Source organism: Pan troglodytes, chromosome 9 (assembly GCF_028858775.2).
Source record: "Pan troglodytes isolate AG18354 chromosome 9, NHGRI_mPanTro3-v2.0_pri, whole genome shotgun sequence".
In the NCBI taxonomy this organism is placed as follows: Eukaryota; Metazoa; Chordata; class Mammalia; order Primates; family Hominidae; genus Pan; species Pan troglodytes.
The window spans coordinates 14,337,756-14,359,416 of record NC_072407.2 but is presented as its reverse complement, the minus strand read 5'-3'; the positions used below and the strand labels follow the sequence as shown (position 1 = coordinate 14,359,416).

At 37.6% G+C, this 21,661-nt stretch overlaps 1 protein-coding gene across 7 annotated transcripts in view; it reads left to right on the top strand.

Moving 5' to 3' along the window:
- The window catches only part of SBF2 (SET binding factor 2), a 516,757-nt gene that overhangs the window by 86,587 nt on the left and 408,509 nt on the right, over nt 1–21,661 (top strand). For all 7 annotated transcript variants that reach the window (XR_010147145.1, XR_010147144.1, XR_010147143.1 and 4 more), the window contains exon 2: nt 12,079–12,164. Coding sequence is in view for 4 of the 7 variants with exons in the window: in XM_016920369.4 (XP_016775858.4) it covers nt 12,079–12,164 (86 nt within the window). In the remaining 3 variants the exon portion in view is untranslated. The remainder of the gene's footprint in view (nt 1–12,078; nt 12,165–21,661) is intronic.

The window sequence follows — 21,661 nt, the reverse complement described above, 5'->3', positions numbered from 1 at the left end:
TTCACTGCCCTGATGTCACTGGGGAGTACATGAGAGATTCTGACTCATGAGGACAAAGAGGCTACCTGGGCCAGACTGCTTGTTACAGTGGAGCCTCTCTTACTGGTGTCCTCTGACTACCCCAGTGTTTCTGGATTGGGGAGGGAATTCTTAAGCCCATAGAAATAAAATGTCTGCCGAGGTTACTTGATACAGCGAGATACCTCTTGCTGGTGCTGGCTGGACACCTCAGTATCTCTTGGTTGTGTAGGAGAGCCTTAGGCCTGTGATGACAAAGGCTTCCCAGGCCATCCTGCTTATTGTGATGGGGTCTCTCTTGCTGGTGATGCCTACTCACATGGTATCTCCCTTTGGGGGAAGGGAGTCAGGGCCAGGAGTGAAGGAAAGTGCTTTCCCTGGCTGCTTATTATCACTGTGGTTGTCTATCCCCTGCTCATGGTTCTGGGCTTTCCCTGTGTTGTTAGTGGAACTTCTGTTTGATCTGGGAGATGGGTGAGCCTACCTTGGCTGCCTTCTGTTGTTAACTTGGGGATTGGGACATGCTAGGCCTGGGTTGCCTTCTTCTGTTTGGTAGAGATACGTAAGATGTCCTGCCATTGTGTTGTTCCTCCATTCTGAGGGTTACAAAACAGTTTACTTTCCTCTTACCACCTTTCAGAGTTCTCCTTTGGTTGCCTCCTGTGTTATTTATAGGCTTATACTTAGTGGGGAAGAGCAAGAAAAAATGAGTCTATACCATTGTGTCTGATCAGAGATTCATTAAAGAAAATCCTTTATTGACATATAATTTACATACCGTAAAGTTCATCCTTTTAAAATGTAAAATGCAGTGGTTTTAGTATATTCAAAGAGTTGTGCGACCATTACCACTATTTATTTATTTGTTTATTTATTTTAAACTCAATTTTATTTTAAGTTCTGGGATACGTGTGCAGGACGTGCAGGTTTGTTACATAGGTAAACATGTGCCGTGGTGGTTTGCTGCACCTATCATCCCGTCACCTACATATTAAACCCCACAAGCATCAGCTATTTTACCCTGATACTCTCCCTCCCCCCTCCCACCTCCCCCCAACAGGCCGCGGTGTGTATTGTTCCCCTCCCTATGTCCATGTGTTCTCATTGTTCAGCTTCCACATACAAGTGGGAACATGCGACATCACCACTATTTACTTAAAATGTTTCATCACCCCAAAGAAACCCTATATCCGTTAGCAGTCACTCCCTTTACCCCCTTAAGCCCTTGTCAACCATGAATTTACTTTCTGTCTCTTTGAATTTGACTTTTCTGGGCATTTCATATAAATGGACTCATACAATATGTAGCCTTTTGTGTTTGGTTTCTTTCAATTAGCATACGGTTTTCAAGGATTATCCATGATACGTAGCATGTATCAGTACTCCATTCCTTTTTTTTTTTTGAGATGGAGTCTTGCTCTGTTGCCCAGGCTGGAGTGTAGTGGCGTGATCTTGGCTCACTGCAACCTCCGCCTCCTGGGTTCACGCCATTCTCCTGCCTCAGCCTCCTGAGTAGCTGGGACTACAGGAGCCTGCCACCACACCCAGCTAGTTTTTGTGTTTTTAGTAGAGACGAGGTTTCACCATGTTGGCCAGGATGGTCTCGATCTCTTGACCTCGTGATCTGCCTGCCTTGGCCTCCGAAAGTGCTGGGTAATATTACAGGCGTGAGCCACCACACCCAGCTTTCATTCCTTTTTAAGTTCAAATAATATTCGATTATATAGATATACTCAGCTTTTTTTTTGAAAGATATTTTCTCCGGGTATAAAACGTTTGGTTGATTTTTTTGTTTGCTTTCAGTATTTTAAAGATGTAGCTCCACTGTCTTCTAGCTTATACTGTTTATAATGAGAAGTCTGCTGTCATTCTTATATTTGTTACTCTGCACAATGTGTCTTTTTTCTCCAGCTGTTTTTAGATATTTATCTTCATATCTAAGTAATTTATTATGATATGCCTTTGTGAGTTCTGTGTGTTCTTTGTGTTTGGGATTTGATAAGCTTCTATGATCAGTGTGTTTATAGTTTTCATCAAATTTGGAAAAGTCAAATTTCATTAAATTTGGCCATTATTACTTCAGATATATCTCCATTCCCTCCGTTCCATGCTGGGACTCCTGACTCCTGTTACATGCATATTAGGCCACTAGAAGTTGTTGCACAGCTCTGTTTTTGTTTTTTTGTCTTTTTCCCAGTCTGTTTCTCTGTTTCATTTTGGAAGTTTCTATCACTATAACACCATTAACCTTTTTTTCCTTGTAGTGTCTAATTCATTAGCTATATCCAATATATTTTTTACATTTATATTCCTGAAAATATGCAACATAATGATAATTTAGAATATCTTTATCTACTAATTAATACCTACATCATTTTGGAGTCTATTTCAGTTGATTGATTTTTGTCCTCCTTGTGGCCCATACTTTTCTGCTTCTTTTCATGCCTAGTGATTTTTGTTTGCATGTTAGAGTTGTGAATTTTACTCTCTTGATTGCTGGATATTTCTGTGTTCCTGTAAATATTCTTGAACTTCGTTCTGAGATGTAATTAAGTCACTTGGAAATAGTTTGATCTTTTTGAGGCTCGTTTCCCAGCTTTGTTAGGTAGGTCTACAGCAACATTTTATCTAGGGTTAATTTTTCACACTGAGGCAATACCCTCTGGGTTCTCTGCCTGATGCCTAGTGAATTATGCAAGTTTTTTCGTTTTTTCCTCTTGGCTGTTGGGAACAAAAACAGTCCCTGGCCTCGTGTGATTTCTAGGGATTGTCCTTTCTGTTCCTTTCGTGTGCTTCATTCAGCCTTCTGCAGGTCTCTGAACTTCTTTCTCCCTGTTAATCTCTCTTCTCTTTGATACTCTGTGAACCCTAACCTCTTTGGGTTCCCTAGATTCCCACCTCAATTGCTTCAGTTTTACCAGGACTTCTGGATTTTCCTTGATTGAACTGCAGTCTAGAAACTGCACCCCCCTCTCACCCCCCCACCCCAGCTAAACATCTAGATCCTGCATGGAAACTCTTACCAAGAAGTAAGTTGGGGCAATTATAGGGCTCACATAATTTGTTTTCTTTCTCTCTGGGTTCACTGTCCTCTATTGCCTGATGTCAGGTGTCTGAAAACCATTGTTTTGTAGATTTTGTTTTTTTAGTTGTTGTAGGTTGGAGGGTAAATTCAGACCTTGTTACTTCACCTTGGATGAGGTAGAAGTCCCTAAGGTAATGATTTTGGACTTTTTTTTTTTTTTTTGAGACGGAGTCTCGCTCTGTCACCCAGGCTGGAGTGCAGTGGCGCAATCTCAGCTCACTGCAAGCTCCGCCTCCCGGGTTCACGCTATTCTCCTGCCTCAGCCTCCCGAGTAGCTGGGACTGCAGGCACCCACCACCACGCCCAGCTAATTTTTTTGGTTATTTTTAGTAGAGACAGGATTTCACCGTGTTAGCTAGGATGGTCTCGATCTCCTGACCTCGTGATCCACCCGCCTCGGCCTCCCAAAGTGCTGGGATTACAGGCCTGAGCCCCCGCGCTCGGCCAGTTTTGGACTATTTTATTATATAGCTAGTGGGAGAATTACTGAATTATTTTGATCAGAGAAATTAGTGTGAAGAACTTTGATTTTGCGGAGTTTATTTCTAGACTGCCGGAAACTTGAACATGACTAGGAGTGAAGTGAAACAGGAAGCAGGGAGATGATGAGGCTGCTGCTGTTACCCAGGTGAAGATAATGAGAGTTTGAACTACTAGAGTGATTGTGAATGATGCTGGGGGTGGGAACACATTCAATGCATATTTGGAGAAGGGACTTGATAAGACTTTCTTTTCTTAAATGTTGATGTACAACCATATAGTTTTCACAGCATTCCAGACTGCCAATCATTCTTTCTTCATTGCTGTTAAAGAAGACATTTTAATTCAGTAAATTGATGCAGTCTGAAGAATTTCATGAAAATGCTAGATCATATGTTTAGTTTTAATTTCAGTTTGTATTCATTTCTCAGTTTTTCTTAATCTTGACATTCTCTAAATTGCTGGATTTATACATTCTCAGTGAACTGTGAGTTTATAAGGATTAAAGCTGTGTAGCTGCTGTTTATTTATTTTTAATGACATAACTTGTTCATTTTGTATTCTCTTCAACTTAAAAATGCTTTTTTTTTTTTTTTTTTTTGAGATGAAGTCTCGTTCTGTCACCCAGTGATTGTATTTTTAGTAGAGATGGGGTTTCACCATGTTGGCCAGGCTGGTCTCAAACTCCTGACCTCAAGTGATCCGCCCGCCTTGGCCTCCCAAAGTGCTGGGATTACAGGCGTGAATCAGTAAAAATGCATTCTTTTTCACTTCTGTAAAAGCCTATGGGCTCTTTCCTAAGTTTAAGTCTGGGAAAAATAGCTTGTATGTTCCAAATAAACCTTTTGAATAATAGGAGATTGTACTGGAAAATCAGAAAATCACATTACATTCCTACCTAAATTTTTAAATAACCACAGAAAAGGCTTATGTCAGTTGAAACAAACAGACTTCTCTCATTAAATGCTAAATGGATCAAATATGAAAGCCTTTTGCAGAATGATTTCCTGCATGCTTTCTTTTCAGTAAATGAGCAGCTTTTATTTTCCTTATCTTTTGAAAGTTGGTCTATACTGGCACAATTAGATCTACTTATTCTGGTGAACTTTGATTTTCTGGCTGTCTTGGCATTATAACACAGGTCTTCTAGAGAACATGAAAATAACATTTAAAGAAAAATCATTTGCTCAAAAGCAGATTTTCCAAATCACAAATGGGAAACTTGGAACTTGCAAGTTGAATATGGCCTTCATCTTAGTTCTGTCTTTGGACAGATTTCTTTAGATCAGCTTCTATTCTATTAAAATGAGTAAATCAATACATGTACCCAAAAGTCTGATTTTCTAGTGTTGTGCGTTTGCTTTAGCCATTTCTTCTGAGATGATATTCTTAATGAAGAAGAGAGAAGAACAGGTGCTAGGTACAATGCTGAAGTTCCAAGCAGATTGTTTTGGGAGAGAATGGAATAGAAGCACTGGTGCCAGTGTCACTAATGTGTATATAGCATGTTTTGACCAAGACTTTTATCCTCAGGAAATTTTGATTATCATCGGGAAATTATAATTGGACTTATGCCAATATTGATGAATTTTTTGGGGAAATATTTTCTGGAGGAACTCCTTAAGCAATATTTTAATATAACATAATTAATTTCCATTTTCTCCATTTTTGTTTTTATTCTACTGCAATTGTTTTTATTGAGAGTTTGTCAATATGTATCAGACTGTTAATTTAAAATGGTTGCATTTTGTAGTATATATCTGTAACTAAAAAAGGTAAGTTAATTAAATAAAAAATGGATATAAATACACTGGGTAACTGACATAGGATCCAAAAAATGCACATACTGAGCTGACTAAAGAAATTTAACAGGGATAAAACTTGAGTCTGAAAAAATCTTTTGTACAGGTACAGAACAGCATTAAACATGTTTTATAAAGGGATTTACATGTTTCATTCAAAAGTAACTCCAGTAAATCAAGAGTCTTGTGGCCACCAAGAGACCTTAAATAACACCATTCTTCATTGTTAATAACATAATTGTCTAGAACAATAATAATTTTCTTCTCTACACTATGTTATTCAGACCGGCTCACTAATCTCAACTATTATGTTCAGATTGGAGTGCTGTTCTGAGAAACATGCACCTATTCATACTGGTATATATTTTACATGCACATTAACTTAAATTCTTCCTCACAAGAGCTCTAAGAGTTAGGTAATAGTATCTTCATTTTTTGTATGGGGGAAAATGAAGCACAGAGAGGTAATGTAATTTTCCCAGGATGGAATGGTGGAACTGGACTAGAGTATAGGTAACCTGGATCCTGAGTCCATATTCTTAACCCTGTTTCATACGTATATAAAACCTCCCATGATAGGTCACAATCAAAACGCAGATAAATGTTAATTTTTCAGCTCAAGCAGTCTTCCTGCCTTAGCCTCCCAAATTGCTGGGATTACAATAGCATGCCCCTATGCCTGACCAACATCCTGCTTTTAATTCCTTTGGAAATATACCCAGAAATGGGATTGTTGGAACATATGATAGTTCTAGTTTTAATTTTTTGAGAAGCCTTCATACTCCATACCTCCATATTCCGTATTTTCCATAGTAGGTACACCATTTGACATTGCCATCAACAATGCACAAGGGTTCCAGTTGAGTCTTGAGTAGCTGGGACTACAGGTTTGTACCACCATTCCCAGCTAATTTTTGTAGAGATGGGGTCTCAATATGTTGCCCAGGCTGGTCTCAAACTTCTGGCCTCCTCACTCCTGGGCCTCCTAAATCCCTGGGATTACAGGTGTGAGCCAGTGCACCTGGCTTTACTTTTTGCTTAAAATTTTCTGACTAAATCTCCTTTTTATAGACAGACATACTTTGGTTTATTGTTCTTTGCTTATTATTTATTATTTGTTCATTGTGCCTTACAGATATTATGGGTGGGTTTGTTTGTTTGTTTGTTTTAACAAATTGAAGATTTGTGGCAACCCAATGTTGAACAAGTCTGTCAGCTCCATTTTGCCAACAGCTTGGGCTCATTTTGTGTCTTTGTGTCGCATTTTGGTAATCTCACAAGTTTTCAAGCTTTTCCATTATATGTATTTTGGTGATATGTGATCAGTGATCTTTGATATTACTGTTTTGTTTTGGCATGCCACAGACTACACCCATGAAAGGTGGCAAATTTAATCCATAAATGATTTATGTATTCTGACTGCACCACTGACCAGCCATTCCATCATCTCTCTCCCTCTCCTCAGGCCTCTCTATTCCTTGAGGCACGCCAGTAGTGAAATTAGGTTAGTTGATGATTTTACAATGGCCTTTAAGTGGTCAAGTGAAAGGAAGAGTTGCATGTCTCTCACTTCAAATCAAAATCTAGAAATGATTATGTTTAGTAAGGAAGACATGTCAAAGGGCAAGATAAGTCAAAAGCTGGGCCTCTTGTACCAAACAGCCAAGTTGTGAATGCAGATAATAAGAAAATGAGACAGCATTATTACTGATATGGAGTCTGAGTGGTTTGGATAGATGAAATTAGCCACGACATTTTCTTAAGACAAAGCCTAATCCTCAGCACAAGGCCCTAACTCTCTTCAAATCTGTGTAGGCTGAGAAAGTTGCAAAAGAAGTTTGAAGCTGGAGGTTGGTTCATGAGGTTTAAGAAAAGAAGCTGTCTCTATAACATGAAAGTGCAAGGTGAAGCAGCAAGTGCTTATGTAGAAGCTGCTGCAAGTTATGCAGAAGATCTAGCTAAGATGATGAGGGCAGCCACACTACAGTAACAGTGTAGACGAAACAGGCTGTATTGGAAGAAGATGCCATCTAGGATTTTCATAGCTGGAGAGCAGAAGTAAATGCTTGGCTTCAAAGAACAGGCTTACTGTCTTTTTAGCAGCTAATGTTGCTGGTGATTTCAAATTAAAGCTGTTTCTCATTTACCATTCTGAAAATTCCAGTGCCTTTAAGAATTATGCTAAATCTACTCTGTCTGTGCTCTGTAAATGGAACAACAATGCCTGGATGACAGCACATCTATTTATAGCATGGTTTACTGAATATTTTAAGCCCACTGTTGAGAACTACTGCTCATAAAAATATTCCTCTCAAAATATTACTGCTCATTGACAGTGCACCTGGTAACATAAGAGCTCTGATGGACATGTATAAGGAGATTAATGTTGTTTTCATGCCTGCTAACACAACATCTATTCTGCAGCCCATGGATCAAGAGTCATTTTGACTTTCAAGTTTTACTATTTAAGAAATATATTCCATAAGCCTATAGCTGCCATAGGTAGTGATTCCTCTGATTGAATCTGGGCAAAGTAAATTGAAAGCCTTGTGGAAATGATTCACCATTCTAGATGCCATTATAACTTCATAATTCATGGGAAGAGGTAAAAATATGAACCTATTAACCAGGAGCTTAGAAGAAGTTGATTCCAACCCTTATGGATGACCTTGAGGGGTTCAAGACTTTAGTGGGGAAAGGAACTGTAGATGTGGTGGAAATAGCAAAATAACTAGTGTTAGAAGTGGAGCCTGAAGATGTGACTGAATTGCTACAATCTCATGATAAAACCTTTAACAGATGAAGCTTTGCTTCTTATGGATAAGCAAAGAAAATGGTTTCTTGAAATGGAATCTACTTCTGGAGAAGATGCTGTGAATTTCATTGAAATGACAAAGGATTTAGGATATTACATCAATTTAGTTGATAAAGCAGCAGCAGGGTTTGAGAGGAATGATTTCAATTTTTGAGAGAAGTTATGCTGTGGGTAAAATAACATCAAACAGCATTGCATGCTATGGATAAATTTTTTGTGAAAGAAAGTGTCAATCGATATGGCAAACTTCACTGTTGTCTTGTTTTCAATAATTGCCGCAGCCACCACCCTGATCAGTTAGCAGCCATCAGCATTGAAGCAAGACATTCTACCAGCAAAAAGATTACAACTTGCTAAAGCCTCAGATGATTGTTAGCATTTTTTAGCAATAAAGCATTTTTAAATTAAAGCATGTACATCTTTTAGGCGTAACACTGTTGCACACTTAATAGACTACAGTATAGTGTAAACATAACTTTTACATGCACTGAGAAACCAAAAAATTTGTGTGACTCACATTATTGCAATATTCACTTTATTGCTGTGGACTGGAACCAAACCTGCAGTATCTCCCAAGTATGACTGTAATTGTTTCCAGATCCTCTACCAGTTGGAAAGAACTCAATCTATCTATCAAAGTGCCTCTTACAGTAGTGTGGTCCCATTTAGGTTCTTTTCTTATAAGGGATACACACCAATTCTAGCTTCAGTAAAAGGAAGAAATATTGTCAGAATGCCTCAGACATTTGCTGACAGATGCTACAGTGCTGCCACAGTTTACTAGAGGTAGAATCTGGAAAAGAGTATTTTTTCAGGAAAAGTGAGATGAGGTTAAAGATTTGTAAATAAAGACGTTTATTGTAGTATTATTTATAATAGTGAGAAACTAGAAAATGTATGTTCAACAACATTTAAGGCCCTTTGTAAAATATTAAGTAATAAGCCAGTGTATAAAGTTAGGTTCAGTGTGGTATTCATTTTGTAGGAAAATATATATATATATATATATATATATATATATTTGTGCAAGAAACCTAGGAATAAATGGATAGTCCAAAATGTTAATAATAATTGTCTCCAGGTGTGGGATTATGGGTGCTTTCTTCTTTATATTTTTATGTATTTAAAATCCTTTCTGCACTTAACATTACTTTTATAATTAGTAAAAGATAATATGATTGGGCTGGGTACGGTGGCTTACGCTATAATCCTAGCACTTTGGGAGACTGAGGCGGGTGGATTGCTTGAGTCCAGAAGTTCAAGACCAACTTGGGCAATGTGGCGAAACCCGGTCTCTACAAAAAATACGAAAATTAGCTGGTTGTGGTGGTCTGCACCTGCAGTCCCAGCTACTTGGAGGCTGAGGTAGGAGGATCGCTTGAGTCTGGGAGGTCAAGGCTGCAGTGAGCGATGATTGTGCCACTGTACTCCAGTCTGGGCAACAGAGTGAGACCCTGTCCAAAAAATAATTAATATGATAAATATTTCTTGAACGTAAAATACATTAGTATGGCTTTCAGAACTGAAAAAACAATGTAGGAACATGATTAAACATGATAGAATAAGTACATTAATTTATCTCTTTAAAAAGAAGGGAGGAATAAACTTAAAACAATTTCAGTCAGTACCAATGAATTTATTAAAGTAAACATTTTACTCAGTATAGACTATATGCCAGGAATTCAGTATGCCAGGTGCTTGGGGAAACAAGTTGGTTACTGAAAGGAAGTAAGCTTGCTGTCATTTCTTCCAGAAAGTTTTGTATGGTCTTTCTATCATTGAGCTTACGATAACAGAACTGAAATTATCAGTTTGTTTGTTTGTTTCCCCGAATTGATTATGAGTTCCTTTAGGATAGGGACTATGTCTTTTTCATTTGTGTACCTCCAACACCTAGCAATTTGTTTCATTAACCCTGCTTGGGATGTCGTAAATGATGATGCTTGAGGTGGATTTTGAAGAATGAGTGCCTATGATAAAAAGTTGGTTTACTCTTAACAAAATCCTTCATTCCCCTATAACAAGAGATAGATAAGTTACTGTACTGCAGCAATTATTCATTTTAATTGAGAATATTTTTATTTTGTCTTTTTCAAATGGATTTTGGTTTGACCTCGTTTCAGAATACAGTTCTGAGTTGGTCAGTAAAGTGAATGTCACTTTCCATTTATATTTTAAACATAAAAATTTGGCCGTAAATTGATTGCAGTTTAGGTGAGGGGCAAGGGAGAAGTTGCATTCATAGAGATGAGGTTGAGAAATCATAGTGGATTATTTTTACAGTATATTAACAAAGTGAATTCGTTGTGAAGACTTCCTCAAGTTAGGTATACAAAACAAATAATCAGAATATTGTTGCCTTCATTTCATATGAACTAGGACAACATGTAGAATATGCAAGGAACATGAAGATCTTAAAAAACTATAGCAAGAATTAGTTTAGATTTAACATGTACCTTCCATCCCCAGTTTACTCACAAATTACATCCCCAAACTTCAATGGGAAGTTGATTCCTTCTTCGGTGTCACAGGATAATTTTATAACAACAGTGATAGAGATCTGTGGTCTTCAACCCAGGGAACGTTTGGCAACATCTGGGGACATTTTTCATTGTAACATCTTGCTGGTGGTAGAGGGTGCTACTGGAATCTAGGAATTGAGACTAGGAATACTGCTAAACATCCTACAATGCACAGGACAATCCCCATTCCCCCAAAGAAGTATCCATCTGCAAATGTCAGTAGTGCTGATGTTGGGAAACCCTGCCTAAACAATGGTCAAGTTCCCAGGCCAGCCTCAAAAACTTTAACCAGTAACAGTATTTATAGCCCATAACTGAAACTTAGTGCTAGCAGTGCCATTTCATTTGTTACTTAAAATTATTTGATCTCCATAGAAAAGTTCTTCTTAAATTTCAATTTGGGATTAATTTCCTTATTGGGGCACAAAGGGCAATTACTCCCATAACGTGGTAGAGACTCTAGATTTCAATGCCTCTGGCTAGTGTTTTTTAGCTTTTCATATGCATCAGTCAGTCTTACAGAATAATGGCCAGGTGCAGTGGCTCACACCTGTAATCCCAGCACTTTGGGAGGCCAGGGCAGGTGGACCACTTGAGGTCAGGAGTTCAAGACCAGTCTGGCCAACATAGTGAAACCCCATCTCTACTAAAAATACAAAAATTAGCTGGGCGTGGTGGTGGGTGCCTGTAATCCCAGCTACTCGGGAGGCTGAGCCAGGAGAATCGCTTGAACTCGGGAAGCGGAGGTTTCAGTGAGCCAAGATCATACAACTGCACTCCAGCCTAGACAACAGAGCAAGACTCTGCCTCAAAAAAAAAAAAAAAGGGGTTTATAGAATAGAGATTGCCTGTTATTTCAGTATAGTCATCCCTGGGTATTTGCAGGGGATTTGTTCCAGAACCCTCACGGATACTAAAATCCATGGATGCTCAAGTTCCTTATATAAAATGGTGTAGTATTTGCATATAACCTATGCATATTTTCCTATATACTCTAAATAATTTCTTGATTACTTATAATACCTAATACAATGAAAATGGTATGGAAATATTTGTTATACTGTATTTTTAAGATTTGCATATTTAAATAGTTGCATTGTTAATTTTATTGTTTTTTTCATCCCAAATATTTTCAATTCATGGTTGGGTGTCTCCTGCAGATGCAAAACCCATGGATATGGAGGTCCTACTGCATAAGGTTTAGATGATGCATACTCACATGTTTTTTAAAACTTGAAAATGTTTAATCAGTTTATTAACTTATTTACCAAATATTCATTTAGAAATAAGTAAGAGTAGAATGAGTATTTGTAGTTTTTAGTGTCCTATAATGATTCACTTTGATTTTATTAACAGGATCAGGAGAAGGTCTGGGGAAAATAATCCAGAGATTTCCACAGAAGGACTGGGATGATACACCTTTTCCACAGGGAATTGAGTTGGTAAGTGGTTGTTGTATTATTGCATATTTATAATGTTACTTTTCTTTTTTGTCACATTGATTTTTACATTTATGTTACATTTGCTGTTAAATAATTTGATAATTTAATTGTAAGATATTACAGTACTAGAAATAATTATCTTCCCTCCTAGTCCCTCAAGTACGGTCATCTTTGAATATATTAATTCTAGAATGCCTATTTTGCTCTTCTTTTTCTCATTTAAATTTCTAATATTAAAGATGAAATTGAGGGCCAGGCGCGGTGGCTCATGCCTATAATCCCAGCACTTTGGGAGGCCAAGGCGGGCGGATTACGAGGTAAGGAGATTGAGACCATCCTGGTAACACGGTGAAACCCTGTCTCTACTAAAAATACAAAAATTAGCCGGGCGTGGTGGCGGGCGTCTGTAGTCCCAGCTACTCAGGAGGCTGAGGCAGGAGAATGGCATGAACCCGGGAGGCGGAGCTTGCAGTGAGCCAAGATCATGCCACTGCGTTCTAGCCTGGGCGACAGCAAGACTCCCTCTCAAAAAAAAAAAAAAAAAAAAGATGAAATTGATGATTTTCATATACTCAAAAGCAGAAAAATTCCACTGCTTCTTTAGTAAAAGTCATAGCCTAGTAACTTCAGGGATACACATATATTTTTTTTTCCTGAAAATGTCCAGGTTATTGTCTTAGTAAAAACAAAACAAAAAACACAGATAAATAAAAAACCAAAAGTTCATTTAATGTTGATCAGTCATGGCTTGAATTTGATCTTAAAATCACAAATTAGATTTCTTTTGTTTTTAGCTACAAGGTCTGAAGGTTATTTTATAATAGTGCAATTCAACTCCTTTTGTTGTTGTTGTTACCCGTTTTAAAGGAATTTATTGGTTGAACATAATTTATGCTACCCAAGATATTCTATCTGGTAGTGGATCCATGGTGGTAAACTGAGGGACTAGAAAGGTGATTACTAAAGTACTTTGTAATATGTCTATGAAGTTTGGTTCTCCAGATTTACTGGGGGTGTGTGTGTGTACTTATTTATATTGTGTTTATGGATATGCACACACATAAACACATAGAAGCGGCGTCTTCAAAGCAGTCCTGTTGAGAGGACATTTGGTATAACATGATACTTAAGAGTGCAGGCTCTGGAGCAGAGTGCCTAGGTTAAAATCTCAGCTGCGTGGTATGACTTTTGACAAGTTGCTCAACTACTTTGAGCCAGCAGAATACTTATCTATAAAATGAGGATAATGATTATATTAATCTCATAGGTTGTTGTAAAGATAAAGTGGAAAAAATACACATAAAATGATTAGAACAATGTCTTCCATAAATGAGTTGTCCCATTGTTTAATTAGTATTGTTGCTGTTTGTTCAACGTATCTCAGCACCTTACCCACAGGAACAATTGTTCATTCTCTTGTTGGCATGGATCAGAAATATCTATTAGATATTTTGTATTGAAAATTGTAAATTTTCTCATCGTAGCTAATAACTGTCCAGTTTTGCTTCACTGAAAATTAAAGATACATTGCTAAGTGCTTAGTTTTGATTGTTATAACTCAGCCATGTAAAGAAAGCTGAGGGTTCTATAGGCCTACAGAGGGGGTAAATCTTGAATTTTGGCATTAAAAATGGGGAAGGAATGTGAGGATCCAAGGAAAATGGCTTTTTGGAAAGCCCTTTGCATTCCTTTCTCTTTTTCCCCATATGCCTGCAAATACCAGTAATTGGCCTTACAGTGTGAATAAGCAGGCATTTGTTCTATAAAAGCTTTTAAACCCTGTTTCAATGTCCCTTTTAGTGTGATTGAGGGGAAATTTTTGGTGCTAGGGACCTGTTAGAACTTTTTGTGGGTTCCTACCTCCATTCACATCAAAGTATGGAGAGATATAAGCTATACCAATTTAACAGTATGAGCAGTGACTCACCTTCATAAGTTTCAAGAACCAACAGACATCATAGAGGGAGAGGGAAATCATGGATTGGCATAGCTATTTAGCTAGGACAGAGAAAGGATAGTGTTGTTTTGAAAACCAAGAGAATAGATACCTATGATACCTCTCTTATTTCTCCAGTAGCAAGGGAGAGAAACATACTGATTTTACTACTTAGTAAATGGATATTTTCTCTTTGTATGACAGACACTGCCATGTTCAAGTGCTATAAATGTTTCTCCAATAAGTGGAGTCATGTGCTGTTAGAATAGTGAAATGGAGGTGCTTAAGAGTTAGACAGAACTTTTCCTCCCTAAGATTTTCCTAGATGACTTCTTGTCATATTCTTAGCATAGCATTTCAAGATTTGTTGGGCTAGATTAATATTTAAAGAGTAATCTGTTGGATTACATCAGAAATTTTCTTTTTCCTTTTCCTTTTTCCATAATGGATCGCAATTTCAATTCTTTAATGTCTATGGTGTTGTCAAGTACAAAATAAATTTATCTTACATCTATCAAAGTCCATTTTAAAAACAGAATAAATCACTATTAATTTTTTATTGTCTAGTCTTTATTGCCTTATTTTTGCATATCTTTAGAGAGTGTGAATATTCTGTATATGAACAACAATAGCTTGAATAATTGTGATGTCTTATGTGATCTTGAGTAACCCTGCGGCTTCAAGACCAAAGATAGACATAATAAAATTTTAGTCTAATTGAAGGTGATATGGCTTAATCCTTAAGTGGTTTGTTGTTGCCAGTGTAGTCGTGACCCTTTTCTGATGATTTATGGGAAAAATTCTTACCCCTTCCACAATGGTGGAACAACATTAGCATGTAACATTCATGTTAATGTCTAGCAGTTGTATAGGATTAATAGATTGTGATGAACTCACGTACATAATGGTGGTAGTATGTTAATTCACAAATAAGTAAACAGAGGCTTAGGAAATTTAAATAACTTTACTGAGATCTAACAGCAAGGATACAGCAGACCTAGGATTCAAACCCTGATCTTTTGACTCTTAGTGTCAGCCAAGATCTGAGAGATTTCTAGGAGTGACACTTTTAGCTGTGGTTAGCATTTTAGTGTAAATGGTTAGTCTTTTAGTGTAAATGTAGAATTCTGTGATTTGGAAGAACTAAGGTTGAGAAATGTTAAGAGAAGGCTGTGTTATTGAATAGGGACCAACTTTATTATTTATTTTATCTGAGAACACACATGGGCTCAGAATATAATATTATATTCAAATTATTTTGTACTGCCACTTCTCCTTCCCAGGGAACACATAATTGATGTATTTAAGTTCTAAATGAAAAATAGATATGTGTTCAGCCTTACAACTGGTAGAAAAGGATTTTAGGCATTCATTCACTAATCAAATTCCAAATTTAATTTAGAGGATGTTGAATTTCTTTTTCCATTTTTACATAAAGAAATTGCCTTCTGTTTTTCTATTGAAAAATGGTAAACTTTAATTTGGATGGATTTTAAAAATAAAAATATGAAAGTAAGCTAAACCAAACATAATGACTACTTTTCCAATTCTGGGATATTTTTATCTTTCTCTTGTGCTTTTTAGGCATACATGAAAACCACAGACAGTCATATAAATAAAGTTGCAGTTAATTTTAGTGACAGCATTTCAAAGAAAATTGTTTTTCAGAGGCATTCTATGGTTAATCTATTCCTGATTATAGGAACAATATTTTTATTGGCTAGATCAGAGACATCTAAACAGCTTAAAGAATTAAAGCAAAATTGTATTGTTTTGACCTTAGCTCCTTTTTTTTTTTTTTTTTTTTAGACGGAGTTTCACTCTTGTTGCCCAGGCTGGAGTGCAGTGGCGCAATCTTGGCTTACTGCAGCCTCTGCCTCCCAGGTTCAAGCAGTTCTCCTGCCTCAGCCTCCCAAGTAGCTGGGATTACAGGCATGTGCCACCACACCTGGCTAATTTTGTATTTTTAGTAGAGACAGGGTTTCACCATGTTGGTCAGGCTGGTCTCGAACTCCTGACCTCGGGTGATCCCCCTGCCTTGGCCTCCCAAAGTGCTGGGATTACAGATGTGAGCCACCACACCCAGCCGACCTTAGCTCCTTTTTAAGATGCCGTGTTTTAGGAGTGAATTTTTTTATATCATTATTCAGAAAATATGCCACAATCTCAATAGGGCATGCCCTTACTAAGGTTTTTGTTAGAGGTACCTGATTTTTTTAGAAGACTAAAGTACTGTAGTAAATAAATTTTGTGGCTTGAAAAAGAGAAGCATTCAGTTAGAATTTCTAACTTTAATGTTCTTATGAAATTAGTTCTGTTATTTAAATTATACACTAGCAATTTGACTACCTGCCCTATGAATTCAGTCTTCTGTAAATGTAGATTGAGGAGAAGAGAGGAAAAAGAGCTTGTATTCCACATTGTGCAGGTGTAACATAGGAAAAGTAGCTTTAATATGGGATGTTATTTGAGGGCAGAGAGGTAAATATAAGTATCATATAATGCTTTAATTCTTTAAGCTGTTTAGAATGCAATACATACAATAAATGGGTAGCAATCATCCATCTGACATAGATGTAAATACTGTTTGGTTAGAAGAGACTTTTCTCTTCCTTTTTGTAGAAGAATATGCTTGAAAGGAGAATGAGATGACAGAATCAGGGTTCACAAACATTTTAAAAGGCAGGAGTTATGGGATGTTTAAGAAAATGAAATATAATAGGTAAAAATTTAAGTTCTTGCATGTGAGTATATAAAGCTAGATTTATAAGTAATTATTTAGAATAAAGATAGGCAGATAATATCCAGCTACAGAGGTTTGAGAAATAGAAGAAGACAGATTTTAAAAAGTTTATAAAAGGTATGTATGGTAGATAATGTAGATGGAATCTAAAGCCTCTGTCCTGAGGTAGGGTGCGAGGTAAAATACACAGTTTTAAAGATGGTCCAAAGCTTGGTATAAATGGTGTGTGGAAGGACTCTTGATTTGGCATAGAGTTGAGGCTGAAAACTTAAGAATACTGCTATGAAGTATGAAGACATGGCTTTTAAAACATACTAAGAACTATAAAAAGGATTTTAAAAGTTATGTTCACAACAAAGCAAGTGGATATAACTGGGGTTTAAGCTAGAAAATGGTGGTTTGAGCCCATATTTTTGGTACCCACTCCCAGACTGTTGTCTCTTTGAAGTAATAAAACCACAGGGCAGGGAACCTCATGAAGTCTGGAAGGTGCATGTGAGGTAGTAGATTATTTTATCATCTCTGAGGAACAGATTAGTTAATCTTGGTGTTATGATTCTAATACACTCCTCCATACTCACTACAATGGTTTGTTTATCCTGTACTAGAACTAGTGTCTCTCAATTCTGCTTATTTTGTCAGTGCATCGATACCCTCAGTTATGCTAGAAAATCTTTCCCCTACAGTCACATACTTCACTTCTGCTCTCAGAACCACTTTAGACAAAGTTTTCTTGTCATGCTAGGGTTCTGCTCTACCTGATGCTTTAAGACCAAAGAGAACTTCCTGAGGAAGATGTAGAGCTACATAGGCCTGACCCACTACATCTGTGTATTGTTTGCGGACAGCCTGGGCTTCATTACATGGTATCATACTACTACTCATCTCTCATGTGCTTGTCTGTCATATCACCCTTATGGCTTATCCTGTACTTCTTAAGTTCCAGTTCCTTTTTGCTACTATTCTATTTCTATTCATCCCATTTCCATTGTATCTATAATTTTAGCAAAAAAAAATTTCTTGACTTTATGTTTTAGCTACTATCCTATTTCTTCTTTATTATATAATGTTTTCAGTGAGTCTTCATTTACTGTCCCAATTTCTCTAAGAGACTAATGTGGTTCAGTAGAAAGAATACGGGATTTGAAATTTAAAAGCCTTGAGCGAAGTTAATTTACTCTCTCTGATAATAATAATTTTCCTACAGGGATGTTATTAGATGATCATCTGTTAATATTTTAATATTTGTAATGTTACAATTTCTTGTTATTTACTCTCATTTCATACCTCTATCTCATGCACATTGCAGGGATTTATTCTGAAGTATAGTTTATGTCCTGTCTGTTCTGAAATCACAAAGTTGAAGTTAATTTTTTCTGAATTGGTTAAGTTAATGCTAGCTTTTGTAATAGATATACCTGGAAATCTTAGTAACTTAACATAATAGAAATTTTTTTTTCACTTATTTACATAAAGGCTAATTAGTGGCAGTAGGGTAGATGGGAGTGGGGTTTGCCATTTTCAAAATGTGGTCTTGTAACCAAAAAGCAAGTTAGATGCCCACTGAATGTAGAGTTCAATTAACAAGAGTGATGTCTGATTAAAAAAAAAAAAGTGAGTTTATTCCAAAGCTCACTTGGGGAAAGAGGCACAAAGCATTCTTTTTTTAAATGTCCCACTTCACGTTTGGAGCAGAAAGCAGGCATTTTTATAAGGCAGGGGAGGAGATGAGCGAAGGCAGGGGTCCCCCTGCTACCAGGCAGTTATCTACTAGGCAGTTGGGTTGGCACCTTCCTGGGAGAAGTTGTAAAAGGTGCCAAGTGGACATGCTTTCAGCAAGCCCTCCTAGTAGGTGTAAGTTCTGAGGCAGGTGGAGAGGGGAGGCAGGGAGAGAGAGAGAGGAGAGAAAAAGCAAAGAGAGAAGAGAAAAAGGAAAGAGAGAAGAGAGAGAGGAGAGAGAGGAAAAAGAGAATAATTAAATCACCTCCAGAAAAACGGGGGTACTTGGTTACAGTCCTCAGGGTCTTCTTAGGCAGCAGTAGTTGGTCGTCAGAGTAGTAAGAGAAAGCATGGAGGATAGTAAAAGTTAGTTTTATGGGATATGTCTGGAGGCAGTATATATTATCCATATTCTATTAATCAGAAGTCAGTCACAAAGCCAGTTAGCTGTAATAGGAGACTGGTAAACAAACCCTAGATGTGTGCTTAGGAGAAGAAGGAAACAGATTTACTGAACAAATAGCTTTCCTCTGCCACACTGTTCATGCTGAATCCAAAGATTGTTTCCCTTATCTTAATTTTCCTTGACCATTTTATTTTTTGACTTCATTAATTTAGTCTTTGTGGTATAATGAAAAAATAAATGTTTGGTCTTTGCCCCCAGTTTCTGGCACAGAGCTCCTGAAACCTTTGTGATTTACTGTGTTTTATATGCCAGTGAGATGGCTCTTGGGTTGAGAGGCCCTAAATAGTTTCAGGATAGGGGCTGGTCACCAGAGGAAGCAACTATGCATTTAGTGGGTTGGAACTTTCACCCCCAGTGGGGAGAGAGAAGGGCTGGAGATTGAGTTTAGTCACCAATGGCAATGATTTAACCAGTTATGCCTACTTAGTGAAACCTCCATTAAAACCCCTAGATAACAGGGCTCAGAGAGCTTTTGGGTTGATGAACACATTTTTTTTGTTTGTTTGTTTTAAAGAGACACAGGATCTTACATACTCTGTCATCCAGGCTGGAGTGCAGTGGTGTGATCTTAGTTCATTGTAACCACGAACTCCTGGACTCAAGCGATCTCCTGCCTCAGCGTCCAGAATAGCTAGGACTACAGGTGTGTGCCACCATGCCCAGCTATTTTCTTATTTTTCATAGAGACAGAGTCTGTCTTTCCCAGGCTGGTCTGAAACTCCTGGCCTCAAGTAATCCTCTCACCTCGCCCTCCCAAAGCACTGAGATTACAGGCATGAGCCACTGTGCTTGCCCAATGAACACACTAATGTCTTGTGAAAGTGGTACACCTGAGAGAGGGCATGGTCCCTGCCATACCTCACTCTGTATATCTCTCCCACTTCTCTGTTTCTTAGTTGTATCCTTTATAATCAAGTGGTAAATATAAATATCTTTTTCTAATACCAAATTTCTAGTATGAGGTTAGTTCTGGGTAACAAATAGCCTGGAAGATTAAATCACAGCTCGTTCATGCCTAATTTCACTTTCAGCAATTTATCTTATCCTTAATCTGAAACTAGGGTAACTGTGTCTTATTCAAACCAGAATGTTTTTGAGAGTGAAAAGGAGTGAATCAAAAATATGCATAAACTGGAGCTATCTAGAACCAACTGATTTGTATGGTTACTTATATACATGTGTATGTATGAATTACCTGTATGCAAAAGATTGGAAACTATCTAAATGACCATTAGTATGGGGACTCGTTGAATTAGCGGTACCACAGCCACTCATCAGAACATAGTACAGCTGTTAAAAAGTACGAGATAAGGAGATCTACAAGCACACGAAAAAATGCTAACATCACCAATTATTAAGGAAATGCATATTAAAACCACCATAAGATACCATTGCATGCCCATTATTATTGCTATTAAAAAAAAAAAAAAAGCCAAGCACAGTGGCTCACATTTGCAGTCCCAGCAACTGGGGAGGCTGAGGTGGAAGGGTCACCTGAGCCTAGTAGTTGGAGGCAGCAGTGAGCTATGATTTGCACCACTGCAACTCCAGCTTGGGTGATAGATGAGATTCCAACTCTAAAAAAAGCCCCAAAACAAAACAAAAATCCCAGAAAATAACAAATGTTAGCAAGATTAGGGAGAAACTGGAACTCTTGTGCACTGTTGGTGGGAACGTAAAATGGTGCAGCCACTATGGAAAATGGTATGGAGAGTCTTCAAAAAAAATTGAAAATAAAATTACCATATGACCTAGCAATTTCACTTCTGGGTGGTATATCCTAAAAGAACTGAAAGCTGGGATTCAAACAGATATTCATACACATGTTTATAGTAGCATTGTTCACAGTAGTCAAATGGTGGAAGCAACCTGAGTGTCCATAGACAGATGAATAGACAAGTGAGATGTGATACACGTGTGCACGCACACACACCCCCCAGAATATTATTCAGCCTTAAAAAGGAAGAAAATTCTGACACATGTTACAACATGTGCCAACATTTGTTGTGTTATGCAAGGTTCAACCTGAAGGATGAACCTTGGGGACATTATGTTAAGGGAAATAAGCCAATCACAAAAAAACACAAATACTAGGAGATCGAGACCATCCTGGCTAACACGGTGAAACCCCGTCTCTACTAAAAATACAAAAAATTAGCCGGGCGTGGTGGTGGGCGCCTGTAGTCCCAGCTACTTGGGAGGTTGAGGTGAGAGAATGGCATGAGCCCAGGAGGCGGAGCTTGCAGTGAGCGGAGATCACGCCATTGCACTCCAGCCTGGGCGACAGAGTGAGACTCCGTCTCAAGCAACAACAACAACAATAAAAAACAAAACAAAACAAAATACTGTGTGATTTCACTTATATGAGAGACATAGAGTAATCAAATTCATACAGGCAGGAAGTAGAATGGTGGTTGCCAGGGGCTGGGGAAAGGGAGGAATGGCAAGTTGTTTAGTGGGTATAGATTGTGAATTTTGCAAGATGGAAAGAGTTTTGGCGTTTAGTTGCACAACAGTGTGAATGTACTTAACGCTATCTGAACTGTCCACTTCAGATTGTTAAGATGATAAATTTTGTGTTATATATATTTTACTGTAGTTAACTTTTTAAAACAGTATGAAATAAAGCTTTA